Raw genomic sequence first — 25,854 nt, 5'->3', positions numbered from 1 at the left:
AGATGTCTACGAGAAGAATGAAATCATCTCAGTTGTAACAACAAAAAAGGAAGACGCGAGATTAGTAACTATAACAGATTTGTTTGCACACAGACTTTGTTACATTGACGCAAACACGTGGGCGCTGTGTGAAAAACAGGCTTACCGGGACAAAAGGAAGACATCTACGGTGCTCCAATGCGTTTCATGCACTGAGGTCGAAATTCTCTTGAAGTTTTATGTTTTTCCCCTTGCGAGTCTCCGCTTTTCTTTTTACTGTTGGATATCAGACACTTGGAGAGGAGAGGTAAAAAACACCTTCTTTCACTTCATGTTTTCGGGGGAAGTTGCATGAATTCGATGGGTTTCCATTGACACCTATTTTGACGCCTGCAATTTTCGAAAAGTTTTCGGGAATGTGTGGTTAAAGCGGGGGGGATGTAAGTTTTTTTTGTCTGGTTTGAGGTGGCGAGCCAAGTGTGTGATGGTCTCCGCATCGACCACGGAGAGGAGGAAATTAACTCCTTTGTTCTGCTAAAAGACTCCACTAACGTTAAATGTTAGTGCTGCTGCCAAACAAGCCTCATTTTGTTTTTCCACCCGTGTGTGTGTCTTGTGCCACTTGCACTAGGTTAGTATGTGGAAATATGAAATCTTTGTTATGTAATGTTGGTGAGCATTTTAGCTAAACTTTATGTTGTGGGGCCTACATGTATTTTCCATAGAGCCAGAAACAAACTTTCCATAAAAACCCCCTTTGGTAGCCCTTTAAACATTCCTTTATGGAAGTGTCTGGCCACCAGCTAGACTTTATTTTATTGCACATTTGGCAGGAAATTCCTCATGCTCCCACCCCCACCGTCTCCCTTCACTCAACTCCCTCATAATGCACGACTTGAACCCTAATATGTGGAAGAAAGAGCTCAGTATTTGTTGCATGAAGTTTTTGGGTGGCTTTGCTCTTTATTCTCCGGGGGTCAGGGCTGTTGCACTTGTTTTTGCACGTTGTTTGTTTTACTCTGGGAAGACACAACTGGACATGATGTTTTTTTTTTTTTGTTAGTCCTAAAGGGTGATGTCAACATAGTTCAAAATAAATAGTGAATGGGTTTAGTTGTCAGCTGTAGCTTGGTCCTGGATGTGGCCTAGCGGAGATGATCAAATAATGTACAGCCTACATCCTGTGGTGCCCTAGATGTTTACTGTCATTGTTATAAACTGTTTGATCCATTATAATAATAATAATAATGTTTCTGGGCACTGGATTTACACCAGTTTCTTGTCGGGCAGTATTTGAATCAACAGTTGAATTTGCCTTTTCTGTGGCCGCCCTTGTTGTTCCTGTAGTAATAGCTTTGCCATAAACAAATGTAATAGCAACTTACTTATATTTTATTTTAACGTTTAATAGGACGAATGGCTGAAACGCACGTGCAGTTAATTGTGCATTTAAATTACAAAAAGAAACAATGTCAACACCGTAATCAGGTTTGTTAGACGGCTAAAAGGAACTTAATTTGGCCCATTATTATGTTTGAAAGCCATTGGTCAAAAGCTGAGAGGGGCACCTACATTTTGAGTCGTGTTTGCTCTCATTAAACATTAAGTTTTTTTTGGTGTAAAGCATCTGTTTGGCTCAGCGGTGTGTTTTCACTGGAAGTGCAGGCTCTTTTGTGGAGAATGACCTGCCTTCTCTGCCTTGTGTGGGGTGACAAAGACCCCTAATCTGCTTGCTTCAAATATTGATCCACTAGTAGCTGAAGATGCCATTTTGTTACATTAAGCCCCTCCATGTGCTTTACTCCATTTAGCTCTATGGTTAAATAATATTTGGGAATGTAAAGTTTTTTTTTAATTTAGTGGTGTGCATGACCCATTTTATCCTTCATTGGCCATCTTATCCTAAAGTTTGGAAAGGCAATGACAGACATGTTTTCTAGCCTATTTACACTTGGGGCGATGTGTTGTGTGTGTGTTCACTTCCTTTCCTTGTCTCAAGGTTAAATTAGTTCCACTCGCCTGAGTTCACTAGACTTGGACGGCAATGTTTGTCTCCCCTGAAGTGACTTGTGTTATATTCATACATGTAGAAAATTATTTGTTACATGTAATACTTCTGTTTTTGCTTTCAAATGGTTCTAAATTTCTATTTGTATTTCCTGACATACATTTAAAATCTCCTGAGTTTCTTTAGTTTACATTTTACAACTTGCATTTCCTCCAAGTCATCCATCTTTTTTTTTTTCTTTTTTGATTGCATCAATTTATGCTAGTGCTGTATTACAAAGGAGGCTGTAAAAGCACACCACCTGTTGGTGTCCAAGTGCCTCTATTCCTCCACTCGCTCCCCTTACCACTAGTTCCCTGTGAGGTTTGTAGAACCACCGCTCAGCATCAGAGAGCGGCCTCGGGCTTGCGTTGGAATGCAAAACACAGGGTAAATCCAGTATTCATGCCCACTGTGTCATTTGACAAGGTTCTTTCTGAGTTGACATATGGTAATTTGGTAATGACGTGTTTGCATACAGTCATTAGCTCTGCCTTTCACCCCTATTTCCTTGGGCTAACAATGGTCCCAATTATGTCTGTAATTGTAAATGTATTACATTCTCTTTTATGTAGCAATGATCGACATATGGTTGTGTTATTTGCCAGGGTTGCGTAAAATGAAAGACAATTTTTAAAGTGATTACTTGGTAATGATTTGACTAAAGGCAGCATATTCATCACTTCATGGCAGTGTCTCTTCCACTGCTTAGATGGGAAGGCAGTGTCTGTCAGAAACCAGATTTTTTAAGTAGACCTGCCTAAAAAGTGAATAGCATTAAGTAGCCTGACGTTGTCTGTTTTCCCTCATCGGTCCATATTTCAGCGTGGTAATAATTTGAGCTCTATGTTTATGGCGGCAGAAACTCAATAGGCAATCACTAATTTTAATATTTTAACTTCTCAAATGTACAAGATGTTTGCCTTGCCCGGATATATATTTTAATATTGAATAGAAAATTTGAATTACAAACACAAATTTGATTCAGAGTCAATAAGAAATATGCTTTTTAAAAGAAAAATGCTGACATAGCCCTTCATTTGTATCTTATGGGCTACCTGCAAGTTGCCAATATAAACCATCTCACACAGGTTCAGATAAGGGTTGTGATATAGCACAGTTAGAGTAGTTTGAATCATGCATTACCATCATCCTCCCTGTTTTTTAAGAGCTACATGTAACTTCTCTTTGTGCTTGCTAGTGCCATTAAAATCCTGTATCTGCAAATTTCTCTCATAGGGTTTATTAGAGACTGAAGGGTATGAACGAACAGCAGCAAAGAATGGCTGCAGTGGGAACTGACAAGGAACTCAGCGACCTCCTGGATTTCAGTGCGGTAAGAGAGTGGGAGAGCAGTCTGGGTGGTTCTGGGTGGCAGTGAGTAGGTGGGTGGCATTGGGATGAAGAGCTAAAGAGAGTGCGATACAGGTTTGGGTGCCAGTAAGAAGAGGGGCAGCTGGAGGTCTCAGTGAGAGAAGTGGGCAAAAAGGGTTGAGGAAAGAAACTCAGGAAGCTCAATTTTTCAAATTCTGCAAAAGAAAATTTGAATTGTTTTTTTTAACAATAGGTTGTGTCAGCTGGAGATATTTTCATTCATTCTCGGCAGGGCAGAGGTAGCGCTGATTACATCAAAGTATGGCAAGTAAAATACAGCTATGCCTCAGGGTGACTGGAGAAAGTGAATTCAGGTTTTAAATATAGGTTACTCAATTATGTAGGTGATGCAGAGATACAACAACAAGAAGTGGATCCTTTACTATAATAAACAGACATCCACTGGCACAAAAATGTAAATGGAGAATCAGAAACAACTGCAGGAAATAATTTTGGCGTAAGAACGAGAGAACCAAATTTTCCCCTGTTTTGTCTTGTTAACAGAATCTGAAGGGGAAATATTGTGATATGAATGAAGTGGGCTGAGCACACAGCTTCAGCATTTTTTTTCCCTTGGGATATATATTTGTCACATTTTTAGTATTTTAAGAAGACATTTTCACAGAGATGCTTTCAGAGGTATTCTCTAGACATTATGTACAAAGTGGATGGAGGTATTCGGTTCAGCTTTTATTTACCTGTGTTTCATTTTGTTGTGAAGCCTTTTGTTGAGATTTACGCTGACATAAACATCTCATAGGCCCAACGGAGCTGCGTTAGTCTTCTTTTTCTTCTTCAAAATAGATTGAATAGCTTGTAAGGCTAAATTGTCGGTTCTGGATAATTATTATATATGGGGCACAACAGGTAATTCCAAATTGTGACTCCTAATGAATATTTGTCAGCAGACTTAATGTTCCATGACATTTCTTTTGACAAACTATAGCTGATTAATACTGAAGTGTTAATATCATTGTAAGAGTCATTGACTTTTTATGATGTGTAACACTGGGAGACTACAGGACTGGCTTTAATTTTTTAGTGATTTTTAAAAACGCATTGTTGGCCATAAATGTTGTTGGTGGAGCTCCATTATAATGACTCGCAGGATGCCGTGAACTGCCCATAAAAGACAAACACTCCTGTTGTGAAGGGGGTTTGTGGGAGGTTCTCATTAAGACAGTTGGGTTTGTGATAGAAATGCTCAGATTGATCAGCTGCCAATTTGTATCAGCAGATGTTCCGTATAAATATGACATTGATAATTGGGTGAGAAACTGTTGAACATTGTATAAACAAATATCCTCTTCTTTGTTTATTTGCTGGCTAGTCACTGAAATGCATGCTAGATTGGATGCGGAATAAAGCAAAACTAAACACGTTTGAGATCTCTGCAACCAAATGTAACGGAAACATAAATGGTGTCCCAAATTGGTTGTTGGACTGCGTAGACTTACCCTGTTTTTTTAAAAACAAAAACAAAAAAACAAAACCTCATAATATAAGGTGGTGGCAGATTGCGTTACATGCCCTAGTTACAAAATGGTTGGTTTGTACAGAAGAGTTTGACCACGTCACTGAAAGATGCCACATATCTACACCACACCATAGCTTCATGGTGGCGCCCACAGTGGCTCAGTGAGAAAACCGTGGCCTCATCAGAGTGTTTCACAAGTTAAAGTTGATGCTACTGACTTTATATGGAGATACGTCTGAGAGGTTTCCTTTTGAAAATACCGTCTATTTGTGTTGGAAAACTTTAATATCTGTAGTTTTTGGATATAATAATGGTATTTATCGCTTATAACCTGATAGTATTTACTAGTTTTATGTGAACTACTAGTTTTACTGGAAGTTGTCTTGTCAGTGGTGGAATTATGTTTTTGAAATAGCTTATATCTTATGTTAGACTGATCGAAAATTGAAAGGCCACGAGGTGAAAGAAAACACACACAACAACTGAACGACAAGTGTATGTGATGTCATTTATTAGTGGAAATAGGATGTGTGAAGTGTGCCATCCTTTGCTTTTGTTAGTTACGGTATCTTTCCTCCTTTGTCTTGTAGATGTTCGCGCCTCCAGTAGCCAATGGGAAGAACAGGACAATGACACTCGCCAGCAGTCAGTTCAGTGGATCAGGTAAGCTTTTAAGCTCAATGCACAAACCTACACTAAATATCAAAGTGGTGCTACGCACTGAAAATGTTTTTTATTTATGTATTGTTTTGTTGATGTTTAACTTACCCATGGTCTCAATATATTTTTTCAATTTAAGACATTTCTGTGGCTGCATGTATGTTTTTTGCAAAGCAACAATATAGTAATTTTATAAAGACTTCTGTGATCTTCAGCAGTCACATTTAATACTAAAACGTACTACAAATCAACATATCTTTATAATTTATAGCTAATAGTGAAGAAGTCAGTTCATCCAAATCTCTCTCTCTCTCACACACACACACACACACACACACACACACACACACACACACACACACACAAAAGAACAACACAAACATTTTCCCATATAACCCTTGTAGTATCCACTGAAGCAGATAGTTTCTATTAAGGTTCTGAGATCTCTTCTATCGCCTTAGTAGGCACAGTAGACATGAATTTCTTTTGTGTTGCTCAGAGCTTTAAAAATATACATATGAAAGATTCCATAAACAACATCTAGGTTACTCTGGATAATCCACTGCCCTTGTTTTGAACACTTTTCATTATACCAAAGGAGAAAAGTGAATGTTTTTGTCCCGGGTTGTGTATGTATTTGCTTATTTTACTATTTTTGGTGGGTTGAGTAGTGTTTTAACAATTTTAAAAAGTTCTGGTTAGCAGCTTGCCTGTTTGTGGTGTTCCACAGATTCTTATTCATACAGATAAAACATATTCATTTAGACTACAGCTTGAGGCCCATTAGCGGTCTGAAATGTAACAACACTTCTTAAAGAAAATGGACTGTAGCTTAGATCTTACTGGACACAGGATGTTCTTTGTATGAAGAATTAAAACTGTGTGCAGATTTAATTTGTCTGTACAAGTTTAATTTAAACATCTGTTTGATCAGTTTCTTTTTCATTTCCTTCGATAGTCTTTATTTCTCTATTTTTAAGTGCAAACGAGTAGCCAGTTAACCCCCTCAAGCACCTGAAGTCTTTGAGTGAGCTTTTTTCTCTTCCTGAATGTTATTAGTAAGTCGTGTTACTTTCGTTCCTTTGTCACCCTGCCAACCTGGCGTGTGAAATCGAGTCACACTCCCCAGTGTTCCCCAGAGTGAGAACTTGGCCACTGAGGAACAAAGGCAAAAAAGGGGGCTTATGGACTTGAAACGACTCCCCCACCCTGAAGTGTAAAACACTCCTCCCCCAACACGGCACAGGGCTCTTACCCCCACTGATCTGCAGGAAATGGCTTGAGTCCGAGACAATGTCCCTCACCCCCAGCTCGCAGCCTCTTAAACTAGCCCAGCATGCAGTGAGTGGCCAGAGTGGAAGAGAGAGCTTGTTGAATAGAGGGATCATCCTGTGGAAGGCAGGATTCTGTTTGTTTCTATTACAGCAGGCAATTACTAAGCAGTGAGGAGTTAATTCCTTCCCCCCTCCTCATGTCCTAAAGTGTGGCCCTTGGTCATTGACACCCATTTTAATGCGATACTTCAAGCTGTCACATTGAACTTTGGGAGATCTGCAGGTACCTTCTAATAACACGTGAGAGCCAAAATGCTAACATCTTTAAATTTTAGCCCAGGAGTTTCTCGTAGAATTGTTTTATGTTATAACACATATAGTACAAAGGATACAGTCTGTCTATGTAGGGAGGTAATTTGGAGGCTTATATTGGGCGTACATGATTTTTCAAATGTTATGGCTGCATTTGTCACCAGGACATGCCCCCCCGTTTTGAAACTCGACCCCAAAGATTGCTTGTTATTCCAAAATGCTGTATGGCTACAGGCCAGGAAATCTATTTATTATAGAAATGATGACCATTAAAGAACAATGTCCATCTCTGACGTCACTTAGGCGGCTTGTATATTCAGGGACCCAGCAGCGCGGGAACGGCAGCGAGCAGCCTAGTGGCCCACCAGACCACCTCTATTCATCAACACAAAAGTGCTCAGAGGGGTGCTAATTGCATTAGGCGTCCCTCTCCCTTCCTCAGTGGCCAGAGTGTGTGTGTGTGCGTGTGTGTGTGTGTGTGTGTGTGTGTGTGTGTGTGGGGAAGGGTGTGTCGGGGAGAGGAAAGAGGAGAGGATTGGCAAGAAGTGTGGGATGTTTGAGAAGTAGGGGAGGCAGAGTGTGACGGTGTGTGGTGGGAGCTGGCCAAGCCCACAAGCCTTCAGGCAGGCGTCCCCTCTGTCACCTCTGCAGCTGCTGGCAACGTCTCCATCCCCCTTCACACACACAAATACACGGGACGCGACAGGCTCGCTTCCTTTAGATCACAACAAACAACATTGTGAATTCACACATGTGCTCTCCTCGGTGGCTAGCTTACTAGCTATGTTTTTGACTTTTGCACTCTTGGTTGTATACCTGCACACGCCTGCAGTATTATGTTTTCTAAGCACCCAGAATGAGGAAATCTCAAAGGAGAGTGGCTTCCTTTTTCAACTAAATTAGTTGTTTGCAGAGCCTGCAGCCGTGAGAAGGCTTTGTGGCTCAGAAAATAATTTTTTTTTGGGCTCTGGTTCTGAGTCAGTATTTGTCTTGCCATGTGACTTTCACTGGAAGTACATTTACACTAGCCATGCCAAAATCTGGATGGATGTTATATACGTCCAGAGAACTTGATATCATGCCAGCCCTAAGTCTTTAAAAAATCTGTTCATTCTTAATTAAAGAAGAATAAGGTTTCAGGTACTACTATTATTTACCTATTAAGTTGTCAATGTCAATTGACTGTTCAAAAGTTCATTAGTTAACTTCACTCTTCAGCTCTTTATGTAACTTTGCTAAGAAACATTAAACCACGATCAGACTGACATTAGCCATATGTGAAGAAACGCAGCCCTCTCATTCATTTGAACACAAAGTATGTGTTAGAACTGCTACATACAGAAAGCATCACATTGACTGTTGCAATTGAAATGTCCTGATGATCAATTGTAGCTATTTAAAAGACATTAAGATGATGTGGTGTGAAAGCGTTTTTTTTTTTTGTTTTTTTTTGTTTGTGTAATTTTAGTATGTTTTGGATAATAACATTACTATGCAACAGGAAAAATTAATGGTCCAAGATGGAAAGAAGTGATGAAATAAGGATGAAATAAAGTCAAGATTTGGCACATCTGTGTTTGTCCTTTAAAATTTCATTGAGAATGCAGATTCTGAAGTGTTCTGAGCAAACTTTTTAGGTCACAGTCAAAGGGTTTGTTTAAAACGGAAGAGCTAAAAATATTTTTACTGGCCAAAATAATTGATTTAGGAATACATTGCTGACCCACTTTAAATGTTACATATCTTGTTCATATAATTAGACTTTAAAACTTAGCAACCAACATAGCAACATACCCAGAATCCAAATACCATCTCAATTGTATAAACCTGTGTAGCCACAATTGTTTTACCATCCAAAAACATGTTTTAATTGTTTTTAGGTGAGGCTTTGCATGTTATTTTAAAGACTATTTTGCATTATACTATTTATTTTGATTGCCTGTGGCGACAATCAATTTGATATTACACATGACAAGAGATTAACAACAACAATAGAAAGATCTCTCTTCTGGCATAGTCGGGCTCTCCTAGGCTGGCTGAGCGTCAGTGTCACCTCAGCAGCTCTCCACCTTGTTTTAATTGCCTCCGAGTTAATTACTCCAGTAAGTGTGAAACAATGTTGTCAGACTTCTCCTGCACAGCCATGCTTTCACTCTATCCTCTGCACCCCCGCTGGCCAAATGGAGGCTTCATAGGCGAATGAGTGGTGTATTGAAAATAGCTGTGAAGATTATGAAGTCACTCTCTTAACTTAACTTGTTGGCATAGTAGACCCACTCAGAGCAGGTTATTGTTGACAGTGATTAAAATATGTAATTATGTGGCTAACCTACTAAATTTTCAACCGTGTACATGTCAAAATACTTGGGGTCTACTAGCAATTCTGGATGAAGCTAGATGTATCTTGAGTTATACTTTAATTCATCGTTGAGGTAGATGCAGATGTCTTATCTGTCCTCTGTGGACTTTTATCTTGCTAATTCAGTTTTACCTCGTCTGGTACCAAGCTTTGGCTGAAGTGTCTTCATACAAAGTGTCATCGTTATTTAGCAGAGAGCCCGTCACCAGTGTCCTGTGCCATTGGACATGGTTGACGGTGGCGCAGTGCTTTATTAGCACTGTGGCCTTTCAGCAGGGCCGATCTGATAGTGAGCGAGGCTGATCTTTTGAGGTCCCCTCTCCTCCCTGCTTGCCTGATTCTCCATGCCACTGGCATCAGCTCCATAGATCACGGCTGTCGCAGCGTGTGTAGGTGCTTGCACCGCTCTGTTAGTCTCATCACTCATTCTCACTCGTCAGCCAGGCTGCTGATCTCGCCCAGACCCCTCTCACTCTGCCTTCCCTCGTGTTCCTTGCTCTCTCTTTCTCTCTCTTTCTCTCTCTCTTTCTCTCTCTGTCTCTCTCGCTCTCGTCCCCTTGCTTTCTCCTTCCACCCGCTCACTCACTCTTTTGCTTTCTCACACACATTTTTTTAATTAGGCAAAAATCAAAGACGAAATATGAATATTCATAAGGAAACCACATTAATATGCACAATTATGCAAATCAGCATGCAATTAAGCCTTGTGTCTCCAGAGAGCCTGGATAGCATTAGTGCATAAGACAGGGAGAAGGGGATGATGGGGGTATTTTGGAGTTTTCTGCTCCACCAGTCTTTTGGCTGTGTTTTTCCTTTGTGCCACACATCAGTTCTTTCTTTACCTAAAATACAGTGGTTCCTGTTTTGGCTCTATGTATTTGTCATTTGTGTCATTTTATGTGTTACATGTGTCCATCTCACTGAGTGGAATTTAAATGTGGTTCAGATGACATTTTATCCTCTTGGATTACATTAGGGATGTGAATGGTTAATTTTCTGCTGTTCAGTGACCGTAATGAACACTAATGGCTACACTGAGCATTTCCTATAGTTTTTTTTTCCAGAAATATTTAACATTGCATTACTTCTTGTATGCGACAGCAGCATGTTTGATCAATAGTGATGTTCTCTATCCTGGCTTGTGCAAGCCCATTGTGGCCACTTAAAGACATTGGACATTTAGAGTAGGACGTGGTGACACGTTCCCTTGATATTATTGCAGCATCAAGGCATTTCTACATTTCTGCAGTGACACGTAGGGTAATAATAATGTACTCTCATTTGGGGATTGCTAACATTCTTTCACAGCATTTATCCAACCTGCTTTTATTCTTATCTGTACCTTAGAATAACTTGCTGGTCCTCCTACCTGTCAATTTTAACAATATGTCTTTTTTAGCAATAGATGAGCGCAGCGGCTCTGGGTCCTGGGGCTCGGCAGAACAGAACAGCCCCTCTTTCAGCCAAGGACGGGTAAGATCTAAATGCACATACACTCTCTAGTCACACATGATTTTAAGTTTGGAGATCTTAAGCATTAAGACCAGATGTCACAATATTGTCACACACTCACACATATTCACTTAATCACTTCGCTATAGATGAACACACACACACCCACTTCCCCAACCACCACAACAGCTTAGTGCTTTTTCATGCCTTGTGCCATGTTTGATTTGAAGTGGTAGTTTTACTTTCTACCAAATAACCTTGGCTCAGAATCCTCAATTGGCAAGCTCTGTGGTAGCCCAGAACCTCTGTGGAAGCCCACCGGTAATTGCATCTTCACATCCGCCGTAACTGTCTTGGCACAACTCCGTGTAAATACAAGGAACAGGGGGTGAAATAGATGCAGCAGGCTTTGATTACCACAAGTTGATAATTAAGAAAGTCGGTTTGAATCCCCCGAGCTGATGCAGATTTGTTTGGCATGGATCCTGTTAGTTAGACAGAAAAGCAGAGGGAGGGTAACCGCTAAGCCATATAGGTGTGCTAATAAGATGGGGATGGCCTTGAAGAGTGGTTATCATTTAGGTCTGTGAGTGTGTTTGTCCAAAGTTGGAGCTTTCATGTTCTTTCTAAACATTTTTCTTCACCTTTTTTTATATATATTTTTTTTTTGTGTGTGTGTGTCTACAGAGCTACGGAGAAGGATCCCACTACAGTGAGCATGAAGGCTTGTCCTCTCCGTTCATTAGTTCAGGGATCACAGGTATGTTCCTTTTTTGGCTTTCTTTAAAAAATTTTAACAAGTGTGATGACAAGTGGCTTGATGAAATGTTTTAGCACTTTAATGGAACGAGTGGGTAAAATTAGTAAATCTACATCTTAGCGCCAGAGGAAATCATTCCTTGTCATATTCCAATTTTAAACTTATTACATTGATGATAATGGCCGATTCTTCATACTTTGTTATGACCACAAAATTGTTTACTGGGTGGCAAAATGTGCATGTGTGCCTACATGCATATATGTGCGTGTGTGTGCCTGTGTTCATTCGTTGAGTGTTGGGGATGTTAGGGCGCTGAAGCAGAAACCTTCCCTAGGGTTTTGTCTGGCAGGCGGCTTTATGCAGCTTAGCGTACCGAAAAAGGGGAGGGCATCTCTGGACTTCTTGTACTTTAGAAAACCTACTTTTTCATTTGTTTTAGCACAAACCGTTGTCTCTTACATGAGTGTACACATCAGGGTTTCACTTGCATTGATGTTCAAACAATCATCATTTCATCTTGCAGGTAAAAATGAGAGGCCACCATACCCTCCCTTTGGAAGCCAGGTATGTTGTCATTAGGCATATTTCTTGCATCTTACTGTAAGGTCATATATATGCGTGTGAGAGAAAAATTAATATGTGTCAGTATAAAGGAAGCCCTGTTCTCTCACTTCTCTTTTCATGGTAAACACTTTGAATTAACGGTCTTCATTTCCTTAAAGAGAAGCTGTTTGTGCCCCCCACGCCCTTTTATGTATTATTAGTAAAACCTTGTCTCTGTCTTCTCCTAGCCTGGCTTTCTGCCCAGTGAAATAGCGATGCCCAGCCCAGATGCCATGTCCCCCTCTGGCCTGAAGTCTGGCTCCCAGTTTTACCCATCATACCCCAACAACCCCAGAAGAAGGCCGCCCGATGGAGGCATAGGTAAGATAACTAGACAAAGGCGTAAGGCGTGTGATGGAGAAGGCCAGTAATTTCTTTTTTCTTTTTTCTGTGTTTTTTCTTTTCTTCATTTCTTTGTTCTTTTCTTTTCTTATTTCTGTGTAATCTTTTTTTGGTCAATTGTTTTTCCCATTTACAATCATTATCTCTTTCTTTTTTGTAGTATTTTTGTCTACATTTGAAAAATCAGTTCAAAACAACACCATATACAGATGAATGCACAGCAACATTTCATTCACACTGACAGACATGCACACACACGCTGTCATACACATGCTGCATTGCATTCAGTGTTTTCTGTTCTGCAGTTAACACTGGAGCAGGAACATTAAGATACTTCACCTGAACTGATATAACATTTGCAAATCTATCATTGCCAAGCCCTTATTTGTGTTTTTGTCTCTCTTTCACCTTTTCTCTATGTCTCTGCCTGCCTGAACGTAGACACCCAGCCAAAGAAGATTCGGAAACCCCCTGGCCTGCCGTCCTCGGTGAGAGCTTATTTCTGCTCGCCTTCACAGCCAGTCCTTTTCCTCCCTCTCTCTCTCTCTCTCTTTTACTACACACACTTGCTTCACATAGACACTCTCACATACACTGCTTTCCCCACTCTGCTTGAGCAGCTCTGTGACAGACAGGGGTAAAGACCCTCAGTGAGCTGACAGTCAGGCAACTCAGGCCCCAATAAACATCATCACCGTGGTTGTCTCCACACTACACTCAAGTGGTTTCAAGTGGTGTTCAGGGTCTGGTTGTCATGTAGACGTGCAATTTTATAGGATTTCGAGATACTTTGTCAAGTCTGGTAACTTGCCTTCTGTGGCCCAGTTTGGATTATATGTTTTGTAGGAATGTTGGGGAATGAAGGTACAGATGTTTAAGGCAGCGTAATGCGTGAAGGGTCCGAGTAGGTTGAGTTCTAATAACTGCTTCCGTTATGGATCCAGTTCAACTTTGGTAAATATAATACGTGGATCTACCAATGTCTTATTAAATCTTTTATCCCCTCTCTTTTTTATCAGAAAAGAATAATGTACATACCATTCAGGATGTTGCTTGATTATACAACAAATATTTAATCTCTCTGGAAAAAGTTTCACTTCTTTGAGTGTCAGTCTTGGAGTTTTGGTTCCTAAATATAGAGATATTTGTAACTTCTATTCCTTAAAATTATAGAAAGCCAAACCTAAATAGTTTTCAATTTATTATGTGGATTTAATAATGGATTCAACAGAGTGCTATCAAACCCCCAAGCAGTATGAAGTGTCATATAGTGCTCTGATTTACTGAACCAAGTGTCACATTTTGTCAGTGGGCCCAGAATTCCCAGCAGCTGATGCAGCTTGCTTGTGGATGATGGCAACCGCACATAGCTGGAAACACTAGTCACGTTTACATGTTTGAATACATACTGAATGAATCTCACTGTTAAAGTGGCATGACAAATGACAAAATCAGGCTGCTGTTGCCCACATCATTCCCTTTTTATAGATCATTTCCATTGGCAAAATTTGAGTCGTGTGTGGTGAATACCAGCCACTCCTTCCATACACAAGGGTTAAAGTTCTCAGGCACAGAGCAGTTTTAAATTCATGAAATATTTAATTCAATACATTGTACACATTTCCTCCTGGACAACTTTTCAGGCTCACAAATCTTTTCTCACTTTAATCCCTGCATACAGTTTCAGCTACTGTACATCATAAATGACTCAGAGGTCGTTTGCTCAGTTTGAATAACATGTTACATTGTCAACACAACAGTAGCTCAGCTTAATATTTTCCTCTTAACGAGCTCTGTGATGGTCCTGACTTGCTGCATTGCTCTTTTATGATAACACATATTATGTTTCAGAAGTCAGAAGGACCCTGCTTGATAGTTTCAGGTGTTACTGTTGCTGTTAGAGCCCAGTCTTGTTGCTTGAGCTGCCACTGGATCATCAAGATGAAATATTGCCATTGCATAAACATTTTCTGTAACCCAGTCCTCACGCTACTGTAGTTCTCAGATGACAAGAGTCACCTAAAAGATAAACTGGATATGGAATCTTGCATCACCACACTTGTGGCATCTTTGTTTGAGTACGACACCTTGAAGAAGTACAACAGCAGCGTTTTGGGTTTTTTTTGTTGTTCTTGTTGTTATTTTTTGTAGATTTTGAAATCTGGTTGTGGATTTTATGTTGTCAAAGTAAAAGAAAATATAAGGTTTAGTGGGTGAAATACCTGCACATTAATGCTGTATTTTCCCCTCGAATTCATCATCTTAATAAATGTTGCACACTTTGTGATGACAAAAGTTAAATGAAAAAGGTCGTGCCTATGATAATGTTTTTTCAACGCATGGATGAAGTAAATTCAAAGGCTTTATATGGCTGACTAGGTCCAAATTGCAGAGCTATGGATGCGTAATCTGGCAGGAGTTGAAGTCAAGCGTAAATAGTGTTGCTTTCTGACTCTTATCTCCGTTTGAGATAAAGTTGCTACACATGCAACCAACCATTGTAGCCGACTGCATTGATTAAGTGAGTGCATATCAGATCCACTAATAGTCAGTATAGGAGACGGATCAGAACTGGACCTGGTGAACTCACTGCAGCCCACTCCTTGATTTCTTGCTAGTTCAAGAAATGAAAAAATGTGTTTATTCTTTATCTGACCCCGGTGCTGTCCTGCACCTGTGGGTGCTGGCGTGTTGAAGTAGCTGCTGCAACCTCAGCATGTAGACAGTATTCGCCTTGGTGACTACATCACAGAGATTGAGTGTGAACACTCTGTCTGGCCGAGGCCCCCACTTTTTCGCTGTCTGAACCTCAGTCATTTCCCGCAGTGTGAACGATGGCCGCGTGGTTTTAGTGCGAACGATGAGATGTCTGTGTGTGAACCCCCCTCCCCCACTTCACCCAGCCCTCCGCCTACACTTCACCACATGATGGCCTGGGTGGGCCTCCCCCTGTGAGTGACCCAGTTGTGAGGCGCGGTGCTTGCGAGGCCTCTTAGCCCCGTGTCTGAGCCCAGATTAATGACTGCCGATGATGATCCTGTGGTCTTTCCTCCCTCCCACACTCCCTCCCTTCCTGCTTCTCTTCACCACCCCTTTGATATCCTCTTTTTTTCATCTACTTTTATTACTTGCACGTTGTAAATTAGTGAACACTGTCACTGTACCGGCCATTTTTGATTTGCCCTCGAGAGCCTGCCCACTGTGACCCACTGATACCTGTACACAAGCTCCTTGCCCTAACCCCGTGAACCTTCACCTCGTCTCATCTGCAACAATCAAACAACATGGAGGAACTTATCTTCTGCCCCCTAGTTGTCCAGTAGACTAACCACACAAACCTTTGTGGTTGAATAAAGTGCTTTGAGGTTAGTTTGATGTTAATCTTCATCTACTCCCCACCCCTCGCCACAACCCATGTTTTTCTAGTGTAGAGACCTTTACACGGTCATAACCTGAATTACATTAAACCCCTATTAGTTGAGGATTTTACCCTAGAAATCCCCTTTCTTCCTGAGAATACAATTATCCAGCAGCACCAGTCATTGTGTAGTTCTCTGTTCCCATCTAGAGCAGCAGGATTCACTCGACATTGTTCCCCGTGAAAGAACAACTCAAAGCCTATTGTTAAATGAAGCCATCTCCGTCATGTTTTCCCCTGAATTAACCGTGATCATTTTAAATCCCCTGTTTCCTTCACACTCCCCTGGCCATATCAAGCTTTGTTTAAGTCATTTAGATTACCTTCTCCTGTCCCCCCTCAACACCCCTTATCTCTCTACCCATTTCATAAATCATCAGGGCCTTCATTTTTTCCCCTCAATCCTCCCCCTTGCCCCTTTACCACCCCCTACCCACTGCAATCTCTCTCCCTCTCCTTCTCTCTCTCTCTCTCTCTCTCTCTCTCTCTCTCTCACTGACTGGATCCCAGCCCCCATCTCTCTCCCTCTCTTCGCTCCCTCTCCTCAGCCCAGCTGCCTGTGGAGTTGGATGTGGTCCAGGAACAGGCAGATGGCTCTGTAATTAGAAGTGCATCTCTCCATTCCCTTTCCACTTCTCCCTGTTAAATCAAATTACAGAAAAAATCCCTTCCCTGGATTAGCATTCTTTGCAGCATAGCCTCCATTCTCTTTCTCTCTTCCTCTATCTACCATGTACTACAGAGGAGGAGAGAAAAAGACGGGCTGAGTGGTGGCCGATGGTGTTTGGGGAAACGGAAGGCTTCTCATGTCCGTCTTCAGTCTGTGGCTTTTGAGAGCAGGGACGCTGTTTGACACTTCAGGCCCAGCATCCATTTTTGTTAGCAATATGTAGAAATGATGCATAATTGAACTCTTTAAAGTGCTAATATTACATGTCCATTTTCATCACGGTTGTTGATTTTCATCTTTCCTGGAATCCAATCCTCGCAGAGAATGTGATAGTGCTAGTTTGATGGTATTGCTGGTGGAGTATGTGCGCGCGTGTGTTTGTATGTGTGTGTGTTGGCTCACTGAATGCATGGTATGTGTGCGAGCTGATACTGAGTGTGTTATTGGGAGGGGCTGCAGGCCAGGCAGTGCGATGTCACTGGGGTCCTGGGAGCTAGAGGAAGTGCTCACTGTGCACTGGGATTCAAGCCGTCGCTGTGCCCAGCATGCCATGGCCGCTGTGTTCTCCTCCACAGGCGAGGAGCCGGCCTGCCTCCACTGCCTGCAGACTCCCTCTTGCCATCTTGTGGCCACTTGAAGCTAGTGTTATTAAATGTTTTTTTTCAAAAGCAAGGCTAGGGTGGATCAATATCTCACAACAGACATATTTCATCTTTCATGCTCGCTATTATTCAGAGAAGATCACTTTTTATCCAGAATCATAAAATATGTGGTCAGCCAGTTGCTCACTGCTCATTGTCTGTGTGTTTGTTTAGGTGTATGCTTCCACATCCGGCGATGAGTATGCCAGAGACAATGGAGGATATCCTGGTGGTAAGCCTGGAGCCGTCTACCCTGGCTCTTTCTACATGCAAGGTAACCTTTCCCATAATATCATTGGAATAATTTTGTTCTGTAATCCTCCTGTGAAGCTGTATTCATATTTGCAAACGTGTCCCCCCCCCTTTTCTCAGAAGACCCCTGGTCATCTTCTGGCTACTCTGCCATGCTGGGTAACTCTCCTCACATCGGACAGCCAGGCTCCTTCTCTGCAATTAACCCACAGGACAGGATGGTGGGTAGAACTCGCAGCATCAGCCTCCATTTTTTTTAGATTTTGAACTTCCCTGTCATCCTTTTGTTCTGTTTCATATTTATGCTTTGCTTTCTTCATTATGGGTCACTTCTTTTAATGTTGCTAGTATGTAATTATGTGGTGAACTCAAAGGCATAACTTTTCATCTTCATGCTTTTCAAAGGTGTCAGTTTTGTTAAATAAAACCACTTTCATCTTATAAGTTGCATTCATTAAATTAGCTGTTAACACATATTACATATGTTGCCTAATTAAACCTAAAATGTCCTTCATAAAGCTGAATTCATGTGTCTTATTAGCTTACAGTATTTTCTTTGAGGTGTATTTGTGCCTTATTAAGCCGCTTGTATCCCTTCCTCCAGAAGCGTCATCCCCTGCCTCTGTCCCCACAGAACTATCCTCTGCACGGCAGCGAAGTCAACGGCTTCCACTCAGCTCCCACCACCTACAACCACACACCTGCCATCAACGGAGATGGCATCATGGGTAAGGAACTACAGTCATTACACAAGTATCTTGATAGCCTTTGTCGCTAATTCAACTCCCCTGGTCATTTTGATATTTTTTTTTACTTACAAGAATAAATTAACGGGTCAACTGACTCATATTATTTATTTCTCCGCAGCCAACCGAGGCACCACAGCTGGCAGTTCAGGAGATGAAATTGGGAAGGCTCTTGCTTCAGTGAGTTTTCTGTTGTTGTTGTTGTTGTTGGTTTTTTAAATTAGTGCTGGACAATAAAACAATTATGACAATCTTCCCGAGGATGTTTTTCTCTGACAAAGTGAAAAACTGTAATGATGACCGATTGCTGTGAAATAAAAGCAAACAAATATAAATACAGCTAAAGATAGTGACGTTGACAAAAATGTTCTATCATCAGTTTAGCATTATTTTGGTTATTTATGGTCTGATCCAAAACAGATGAATGCCCATAATAAAATATGCTGAAGATACATCCCAACAAAGACAAAACGTTGAAATTGAAGAATCTAATAATTGTTGTATATTAAATGTTGTACTGCAATGTGTTTTATATATCTGTGAATATGTAATCAGTTGTAAACTGCAAACAATCCATTTTGTGGCAGATCTAGTATAAAAAATGTAATAATTATGAATTCATTATTACCCACTCATTACTTAGATTTAATTGGCTGAACTCTTTGACTATACAAGCAAACATAATATTATATAATGCTGAACATGACAGATTCATGATAAATATTGAATGATATAGAAAATATTATTTGATGTTAAAAAAAAAGAAGTTGACATTTTCTACCTTATTGCCCAGCACTAGTTTTAACTCTATTTGGCTAAACTAGACTTCGCCTGAATTGAATTGAAAATATGTATTATATATATTCTCAAGGTGCATCTTGCAGTAATAATATTGAGGTGTTTTGTTCAATTCTTTTCAGATTTACCCGTCGGACCACAACAGTAATAACTTCTCCTCAGCTCCGTCTACTCCTGGGTCTCCTCAGGGCATTGCAGGTAAAGTGCAATTCTCTCATAAAGAGAACAGGAGAGTCAAATTGTTACCACTTGTATATGAAAAGTCACAAATGTTACGGCTTTGTGGAGGCTGTGAAGAGGCATTAAGTTCCAATCAACCCCATAGTGTGTCATCTTAAGCGCCAGTATGAAAAAATCTGTAACTTCATAAACACTTTATTTATTCTTTAAAAGACTCGTTTCATCATGTAACTTGCATTAGTTTGGTTCTACTGTATTCTACTGTTTGATGTCAGCCTAAGAACTGATTACATTTTGCCAATCAGAAGGTTGGTAAACAGAGTTTCGGTGGTTTTACGCTCTGCTTTATTCCTGCTTTTAACTCAGTCATGCAACCGCAAATTTGGATAATATTTCAATTTCAGCCACAGAATCCCTACATCTGTCCAATTTATTGAACTTTTTTATTGAAGATTGATTGCAACCTTGTTTTTGGCATATAAAAATGAATCAGTTGAAATTGTTGGAGCAAAAATGATCCCTCTGTATGTTTAATGCACTTTAGAACAGAAATGCTTCTGCAGCTCCATCTGGTGTAAAGTTAAGAATTACCACTTTACACTTTTCTCATATTTCTCTCTGCAGGAGCTCAGTCTCAGTGGCAAAGACCAACCACACCCAGCTATGAAGGGCAACCACATGCTCTGGTATGTTAAAACATCTCTCAGCTACATTAAAGTTAACTGAACCAGAAATTGCCCAAACTAATACAGGATATTCTTAAAGCCTTTTGTATGCTGTTGTTAATTTTAGTAGTTTGTTTCTCTAAACCACGTTTTCTCTATTTATTTTCTGTTTTTTGGACTTTCGTTTGTCATATTGACATCTAAGCTCTTGTTTCTTGCATTTATATAGCAAAGTAAAATGGAGGACCGTTTGGAGGAGGCAATCCATGTACTGCGCAGTCATGCTGTGGGCCAAGGCCCCGGCTTAGAGGGCGCCCACTCCGACATGCACAGCCTGCTGTCTTCAGTACACAACGGGGGCCTTGGAGGCCTCTCTCCAGCTTTCCCCAATGCTAGCCTTGCCCTCAGCAACAGACATCCTGCTATGGTGAGTCACCTACTCCGCTCAAACTGTGTTTTTATTCGTGTGTGTTCGAAAAAGCAACTTGAACTTGTGGTTGTGTATCATGACAACATGGAGCAAACAAATTGGCTCACTTTTAGTGTATTTTATCACATAATATTGACACTTCTAAAACCTTTGTGCAATAAGCTTGTGGTTGTGCTGTCTAGAGGACATTCAGATGGGTTACGGGAAGCATATGCATTGCTGAAGAAACTGAAAGTGTTAAAATTTAAATAAACCTGCTAAATGTTCTTTGTAACATTGAAGAAAAGAGGAAAAACATTTAAAAATCACATTATTTGAGAGTTAATCTTTATGAAGAACAAAAACAGTGTCAAACACTATCATTTGTGCCATCTGCTGGCCAAAAATAAAATTGCAAGAATGAATATGTAGTACTTTCTTTCATCGTTTTCATTGAAATAAGTAATGTTGGTTCCACAAAAGTAGACGCATATTACATTATTAAGAAGCTACATTGTAAAATATTTCATTTTCTCATTCAGTTGAAAACATCTACTTGTTCAACACTTGGTCAGAGTTGTTCTTTGTAGCTACTCTGTCTGGACCAACACATAAGTTTGGGGATCCTTTGCAGTTTCTCTTGAAGTGTTGTGTCCATCTTTGGGAGATTCACATCATTCTTCTCTACCTTCATCAGCAGGGAGGGAAACATGAGGAGCCCACAGGCCTTCCTCCCAGCAGCACTCTTCTGCACGGTCATCACGCATCCGGACCCACACCATCAGCTGGCCAACCGGAAGGCTTTACCAGTGAGTTACCAGTTGTTGTTCAGTGCATTGCATTATGGGATATCTTGTATTTTGTAGAACCACGGGAGCATCTGGGTATTGAAATCAAAGAATTGTTTTTGTTACAGTGCTAGTGTACATATACACTGATGTTTCCCCACATTATCAGTTGTTTTATACCGCCTCTTCAGAGAGGTTTCAGTGCCTTTAGAATTTCATCCTCATGTCCACGTGTTATCCGTAGGTCTCCCTGGTGGTATGGCCCGTTCCACACACTCCTCCAGCAGCTCAGACATCAAAAGAGAAGACAAAGAGGATGATGAAAACTCATCTGTTGCAGACAAGTCAGATGATGAAAAGAAGGACTCAAAGGCAGCACGCAGTCGAAGGTAAAGTGGTCTTCTTCACTCTGTTTCCTAGTCTTTGTACTCTGGATTTGTGTTTTTAACCAGAAACTTTATAAAACTGTTTTATCATGCTGTTAAATTCAAGTGCAAACTATTTTATCCCACAAAGGTGGAAATTTTCTTGTCACAATTACCAAGTATGTGAATGTGAATGAACCCGCTTGATTAATGAGTCACTTTTGAAAAGACAATGTGTCCCACTGATATCCCGGGCTATGTTAGGTGTTTAACAATGTTGAAATCCCCCCTCCCTTCATGTCACGTTTTCAGAAAGGAGGCGTTGACCCTCCAGATGCTCTCTAGCCTTTCAGACCCAAAAGATGAGTAAGTCTCTCCAATAGAGAATCAATTTCTTGTGCCTTGCAGGCTCTTGCCAGACATCATTCAAAGCACATGTTCATGGAGCTGGTGTCTAAAATCTGAATTTTGATTGGTACAATATTTGTGACATTCTGAACTTTATCATCCACCGACTTTAACTGCCTCTGTACATACATGATGATGCATATGTGAAGTTTTTTAAAATTGACATGGAAGTGTATTTTGGTCCCTTAATAATTACCAAAAAAAGAGAGACAACTATTACAAAACAGCACAATATTGAACAACAACACAAAAAGGTGCAGGCTGAAGCTACAGCTTATTATACCTTCCCTTCTTAAAATACACCATTTATTTGGTAATGGAAGTCAAAGTAACAATGCGCACAATGTACACTATACTATTAAAAGTGAACGTGTCCAACATTTGTGGGATAAATCATCTGAAGTGGGAGATGCTGCTTCTTGGATCATGTTATTCACTTTTATATAGTATGCATCCATTTGTTCACACATTTAATTTTTAGTGCATCCACTAGGTACATAGTTCAACTGTGGGTGTACAGTCCCTGCTAACGATGCTAAACTTTAAGCTGCTAAATGGTAGTCGTAAGGTAGCATGAAAACTACAGTGGTTTGATGGTTTGTTTTGAAATCTTTTCCTGCCCATGGCCTCATCACTTCATCTCCATTTGCAACTAGTCTTGACAATGAAGATGACGAGGACCTCCCCCCTGAGGTGAAGATGGAGCGTGAGAGAGAACGGCGAGTGGCTAATAACGCCCGTGAGCGTCTCAGAGTACGGGACATCAACGAGGCATTTAAGGAGCTTGGGAGGATGTGCCAGCTGCACCTCAGCCATGACAAACCTCAGACCAAACTTCTCATCCTGCACCAAGCCGTCAATGTCATCCTCAATTTAGAACAACAAGTCAGAGGTCAGTCCGCAAACAGCATATTACGGATGAGAAGAATAGTTTTGTTTACCTCTGTTAAATATAGTTTTATTTCTTCATACTGAGCAGCTGTGTTTCCTTTTTTTTCTCTTTCTCTGTTAGAGCGTAACCTTAACCCCAAGGCAGCATGTTTAAAACGTCGTGAGGAGGAAAAGGTGTCTGGGGTGGTGGGTGAAGCCCCCATGCAGCTCTCAGGAGGCCATCCTAGTATGGGAGGAGATGGCCACAATCCAGTTGGCCACATGTAACACCAGGTAGGCCATTGATTGGCTACTGAAGTCAGGATTTAGGTTGTAACCCTGAATATGATAGAAGATCTTGTTATATTTTAAACAAGGAATGCACTGGTATTATCTTCAGTATTTTGTTGATGTCTGTGTCATCTGGGAAGACTGCTTCGTAATGTTTGTGGTCCTTCATTTTTACAGATCTGGTGGTGTTTCCTTGGCTGTCAGAGGATGTGGCCTTAACAGATTTCTTCCACCCATTATTCTCAGTGTGTGTGTATATGTGGACATGTCTGTGTATTGTCCGTTCAAGTTTCAAGATGCACATTCACACACTCGTACACACATGCATACTGCCAAAACTGACACAGCCTGTTTGTCGCACTCCCAATCATGACTACAAGCTCAAATGTGAAGAACTTTTTTTAGTTTTTGCTTTGTTTTATACATGTAAGATTTTTTTTTTTTTTTTTTTTTTTTTTTTTCCTTTTTTGGTTTCCACAAGATGATGGAACGCCAGAGAACTTTTTGTCCTGCCACAAATTGGGACTTCACACACTGCCGAGAAGTGCTCTGGTGAAAGAAAGGAGACCTAAACAAACACAAATTGAATCTTGGATTTGTGCCTAATTGTTACATGTTTTCTATTTGACATTTAAGCAAATTGCTTTACATGTGAGGAACATTTATTGTGAGGGATTGCTTATGTGTATGAGCAATTATTTTTAATGTATGTCATTCCCAGCGTGATGGTACAGTCTTACATATGTTATGTAACCAAGCCCATAGTTGAAGTTGAATTGTCTAAATTCAGTGACTTTTCCTTGATCTTTATCAGCAAATGTTTTTGCGGAGCGTGCTGGAAAGGTCACAAGGGAAAGGTCAAAGTCTCGACAGTTCAAACACAGCTTACATGAGAGACGGGAACTCTGACCTAGAGGCAGTCTCTCTCTGACTGAGGCCCGGTCTCATCCCACAAGGCATCTGGAGACTTGGAATCGAAGACTCCTTCCTTGAAGGTTATGAATTATCCAAGTGGTAGAATCTGTCGACTACAAAACTGTTCTTCCTCTTTTTTGACCACAAATTCTAGCGTTACTCCAGAAATCCCTTGTCATAGGTTCAGGTTTTTGTACTGCTTTAAATACTAAAGCATGCATGGACAAGACAAAGCACAGTTGTATAGGTTTAGGCTGGATTTTAAGTGTTGACCTGTATGTGGTGCATTTCAGTCCCTGAAAGTCTTGTATAAAAGCCATTGAGACACCTGCTAAGTGATCAGCACCACTTAGTGCTGTTACTCACTTGAAATTGGTTTACTGACAATGCCAGCAGACAATACAGCTCAAGTTTTTTTTTTCCCCCCCTGAATTGATGTTCTGTAAAAGACAAAAAGGTCTGGGTTCCTTTGATGGAGGGATCTCATCAGTCCGCAGTTGTTGAAGCAGACAAGCCTTTGTGTAACGGAGGCTTTCTTTTCCTAAATGAGCATTCCCACTGAATTACAGCCCCTCACCTTCCTCCTGAGTAAGTTTGTTCTCACGTTTCTTACGGAGAGAAGTGTGATGTGTAAATTCACTTCATACATTACTCTGATATGTTTCATTTTTCAAAATTAAATATATATAAAAATATATATTTTTTGTTAGTCTATACATTGTAGATTTTTTACATAAATGGCAATATTAGTTTGAAGTTTAGAGTGTATTGTAGATGAGCTGAATAAGGGGATATTTGACATTTAAATGAAATTGTTAAAAAAAAAAAAAAAGAATTCAAAATTGAAAGGGGACGGCAGAGGAAAAGGGTCAACAGATGATAAATGAAAAATGTTGAAAGCGTTTGTGTATCCTTTTATTCCAGTTTTAGTTAAAAGGCGTATCATCAGCTATCCAGATGAATTCTTTCTTTCCATTCGGGGGTGTGTGGACAGAGTTTGTGCCACAGTCCTCTTCAAGTGTTCTTACTTCAGCAGTGAGGCACCGAGGACAAACGTGGGAAGGGATTTTTTGTCTCTAACAGTAATTATGCAACTGGTTTTTGAATGTAGCTACCATACAAATGTGGATCGCCTTCATTTTCAGAGTTGTGTTCCTGGGTTTTTGTCAGTACAGTACAATAGTTTTCACCTTTTTTTTTTTTTTTTTTTTCTAATGTCTGTCCTCAACCAAGTGGCTCTCAGTGTGCAGCTCACTTCTTAGTATCCTGCGCATCTATTTCGGAGGCAGACGTCGGTATTTGGGTGTAAGGTAATAGATAATATGGAGAACAAAACAGTGTTATTGTGATGTTATTCCCATGTCATGTCATGTTGTGAATGGTTTTTACCAACATGTAATCACAAATGGGAGGTAGAGCATTTTGTGTGTTTAATTTCTACAAAAAAGAGATGAAGAAAAAGACCTATACAAATCAATAGTGTGGCCTTTTCATTCTCAAGACTTAAGATGTCATGATGGGAGAGTGATACCTTATCAGTGCCTGAACTTGTATTTTCATTTAAGACAGTTTTACTTTGTGAACCATATCATTTCATTAATCATGGAGATTAAAGAGGTACTTGTTCATTCCCCCACCCTCCCTTCTCCTAATGCTTTTTTCAATTTTCAGGAAGAAGTTTAAATCGTATAAAGAGATTTTCTTTCAGTGTATCTAGTTAAATAAATAAATGTTACGTAGATCTTGTTTAGTTTTTATTCCTTTTTTTCTAATTATTCAACTGGATTATATTGTCCAAA

General features: G+C 40.3%; 1 protein-coding gene across 6 annotated transcripts; it reads left to right on the top strand.

The window, feature by feature from the left end:
- Nucleotides 1–25,801, top strand: tcf3b (transcription factor 3b). Of its 6 annotated transcripts, none has more exons than XM_042416626.1 (21): nt 1–286; nt 3,266–3,362; nt 5,468–5,540; nt 10,882–10,955; nt 11,622–11,694; nt 12,218–12,258; nt 12,486–12,618; nt 13,081–13,127; nt 17,543–17,642; nt 17,744–17,841; nt 18,225–18,348; nt 18,488–18,546; nt 19,287–19,362; nt 19,969–20,030; nt 20,239–20,436; nt 21,116–21,227; nt 21,451–21,595; nt 21,884–21,937; nt 22,636–22,871; nt 22,992–23,143; nt 23,318–25,801. In XM_042416626.1, the coding sequence occupies exons 2-20, from the start codon at nt 3,288–3,290 to the stop codon at nt 23,135–23,137; spliced, it is 1,926 nt and encodes a 641-aa protein (XP_042272560.1). In that variant the 5' UTR covers nt 1–286; nt 3,266–3,287; the 3' UTR covers nt 23,138–23,143; nt 23,318–25,801. The 6 variants fall into 6 exon arrangements, with proteins under 6 accessions (XP_042272560.1, XP_042272561.1, XP_042272558.1 ...); XM_042416627.1 differs by having other exon boundaries at nt 17,741–17,841; nt 18,255–18,348; XM_042416624.1 differs by having other exon boundaries at nt 17,741–17,841; nt 18,228–18,348.
- The last annotated feature ends 53 nt before the right edge of the window (nt 25,802–25,854 follow it).

Source organism: Thunnus maccoyii, chromosome 7 (genome assembly GCF_910596095.1).
Source record: "Thunnus maccoyii chromosome 7, fThuMac1.1, whole genome shotgun sequence".
Classification (NCBI taxonomy): Eukaryota; Metazoa; Chordata; class Actinopteri; order Scombriformes; family Scombridae; genus Thunnus; species Thunnus maccoyii.
The sequence above is the reverse complement of the archived record's forward strand: the minus strand, read 5'-3'. Positions and strand labels throughout refer to the sequence as shown.